Consider the following 3,032-nt stretch of genomic DNA (forward strand, 5'->3'; position numbering starts at 1 on the left):
CATACCTATGAATATTATATTCCATTTTCTGCCAATAGATCCCCCTAAATGTTACACACTGGACCTTTACAAAGCTCATCCTCCACCCAGCATATGTCCACCCCAATCAAATGCAATTTAAAGCAACTTTTTACACAGTGTTCATACTACAAACTCACTAAAGGGATGGATTAACGCCTCAGTGGCCAATTTAGGAGTAAAATGATGATGTCAGGCGTGTTTAAAGCAACTAATTTTGAAAGAATGCAGGTTATTTTCCATTAAAGTCAATATAATACAATACAAATCCAATGAGCAGGTCACATTGTGCTCAGTGCTGCCACTTTGTGGTCAGATACTATACTTACAGGAGGAATAATTTAGTTGGTTGTAGTTACTTTGATGAAAATCTCACTTTTCGTCAGATTAGGTAAGACACCGAACCTGCAATCTTTTCATCACAAGACTGTATTTACTCGTTACCCAGCGCAATGTTGTAACTCAACCATGTTGACAACAGTCACCGTGGACAAACACCTTCATCTACATAAGCATACTTAAAGAAACAAGAATGGCACAGATAATACTTATAATTTAACTGACTTTAACTTTATTTTTAACCATTCATGTCACACTTTTATCCCATCCAGTAGCAATAACATCATTTAATTAACTTTAAATAAACTCTAAACTTCTGTGATTTGACCTTAGATGACATGAGTACTTCTCCAGATGAAGTTGCAAGTGGAGCATTTGGCCACAGTGTGGCAGTACGAGGCTCATCCATTTCAGACATGTAACATCAACACATGATCAATGTTAGAAGAATGCAGTTGTTCTGGCCCACACCTACTGCAGGTGTGTCAGTGTGTAGATCATTTAGAGAAGAACTGCATAAATATACCTTCATAACCTTCTAGCTAACAATGAGTTTTGGAAAGTATGTGTTTGGTTTGTGTCTCAAAAGGCAATCTAGCCACTATCTTTGCAGATTCATATGCACTGGACATCCTATGTTTTCATCGGCCATGTTGCTACTGGAAAATAACAATTAATCTGGATAAACATCCACATGTTCAATATTGTCTAATTTATATCCAATGCTAACTTAATTCAGTTTCCATTCCAACCAGAAGCTTTTTTTTATTATAAAGCTGGTGTTCTTAATTTGAAGAATTACTGGCAAACATGTTCTAGTAAACAGGTTAAAATATTTTATTTTACTGTCACATTCTTAAGTTTTTTTTTTCAGAGGCACAAAATTCACAAATTACAGTTTCTAACTAAGCATATGACGTCACAACTACTTCCAAACTAAATGTTTCTATAAATAAATATTCCTGTTACAGGTAAAAAAAAATATATAAGCTATTAAAAGATACTAGAGCTTCCACCATCACCACACTGTTGTCCGTTATATGAAGACCTTCTCAAATGCAAATTGTAACCACATTTAACCTCTCAAAACAGTTTTACCAAAATATTTAGATTAGAGCACCCTCAGCATGTGTAGCAGCTTAAAATATATTATTCTGTGCAAATAAGTCAGTGTGAAGGTCTCAGCCTTTATACTGAGAGAACATGCTGAGAGGATTGTGTTTAAACTGAGGAACAGTAGTACTGATAAAACTGTTTGAGTTCATACTGATTTACATTAAAGTCACGCAGCATTTGAGAAGATCTTCTACTAAATATAAATATGGCAAGTATCTTGATCCCTTCATTTCACTTAAATACCTTAATAACAATATTAGTTATCACATAATACCAAAATGCAGGCTTACATACGTCACCTGGTACAGAGTGTCTTGTTATTACTGAGGTCCCTGCAAGAAAACGTTGTTGAGGAGATGGCTCTTTTACACAAATAAACCAGACGGTGAAACATTTCGGTAACATGTCACTGTTGATGGCGGTGTTAACATGTCACTGTTGATGGCTGCGTCTTTACCCAACCATCCACTCTGACAGTCGAACCACTTTCACGTACCCTTGATATGCATTGCACCTGACCCCCTCCTCAACAAGGCATTGTTTCCTACCATCATGTCACAGCCGTGTTCATAACTGTATTACTTATAGCTGTGTCGCTGTAAACACAGAGGTCACGTCAGAGGAGACTTGCTGGTATTCGGAGGTCTTTTTTTGCCCACGCTGGTGCTTTTAAGAGGCTGGACAAAAAGCGGTGCGTGTGCTTTGGCACTTTTTTTGTGTTTTCAGTTCATCCAGTGCCTGTGATACTTTTCTTTTTTTTTTGCCAGTGCTACATGTTTCCAAAACACACAGATAAAAATAGTGTTTAAACTTGTTCCTGAGCGTAACCACCCACATTTTCTTCCCCAGGTCCCCCCAAATTACTGCGGTCTCTGCCAGGCAGCATCCCCTGAAAACACTTCACAGAATCCCTTTATGTTGCTGCTTGGTGTTAAAAATATATCTAATGTAGACAGTAAAAGCATACGAAATGGATAAATTGTACCCTCAATTAATACAAACTCCAGAGCACCAAAACATCATAAAGGGGGGCTGGTTGTACTGGCTTCCCGCTTCTCTCATTCTTTGGAAAAAAGAGGCAGGTGTCATTTCTCAGTGACCGCAGCAGCCATCGGGGTTCGTATGGTCCCTCGTGCTGTGGCTGCCAGCTCCTCGATTTCTGCATTTAATCGCCTGATTACCCACTCCATGGCTTCACGGCCCTGATCAAGAAAAGAAAAAAAAAACAAAGCATTAGTCCATTGGAGGGAGTTTAAAGACAGTTATATCAAGCTGACTAGAGGGAAGGACAAGAATTATCTGTTGACATTAAAAAGAAAGAGCTGGGGTTCCCAACTTTGTGGTTGGGACCTTTTTTCAAGGGGTTCAAACATACATTTGAATGATTTAAGGGATAAGGTGTTTGTATGCTTAAAACAAAGTGCTTTGAGAAAGTAGGTAGCAACAAGTGCAAATGCCTTTAAGGAAATATTCTCCAAAGGCATGCTCCTTGAAGCCTTAATTTTACTTAAATACTCAATATATAGTATAAGTTTTTACATAAATAACAAAATACACAC

At 37.8% G+C, this 3,032-nt stretch overlaps 1 protein-coding gene across 1 annotated transcript in view; it reads right to left on the reverse strand.

The window, feature by feature from the left end:
- Nucleotides 1-1,170: 1,170 nt before the first annotated feature.
- Nucleotides 1,171-3,032, reverse strand: part of prelid3b (PRELI domain containing 3) — a 6,610-nt gene continuing 4,748 nt past the window's right edge. Inside the window, exon 6 of the mRNA XM_035661889.1 lies at nucleotides 1,171-2,675. Within this exon, the coding sequence (XP_035517782.1) occupies nucleotides 2,559-2,675 (117 nt within the window). The 3' untranslated portion in view covers nucleotides 1,171-2,558. The remainder of the gene's footprint in view (nucleotides 2,676-3,032) is intronic.

This window comes from Morone saxatilis, unplaced genomic scaffold (genome assembly GCF_004916995.1).
Source record: "Morone saxatilis isolate NCDOM2014 unplaced genomic scaffold, NCSU_SB_2.0 Contig18, whole genome shotgun sequence".
In the NCBI taxonomy this organism is placed as follows: domain Eukaryota; kingdom Metazoa; phylum Chordata; class Actinopteri; family Moronidae; genus Morone; species Morone saxatilis.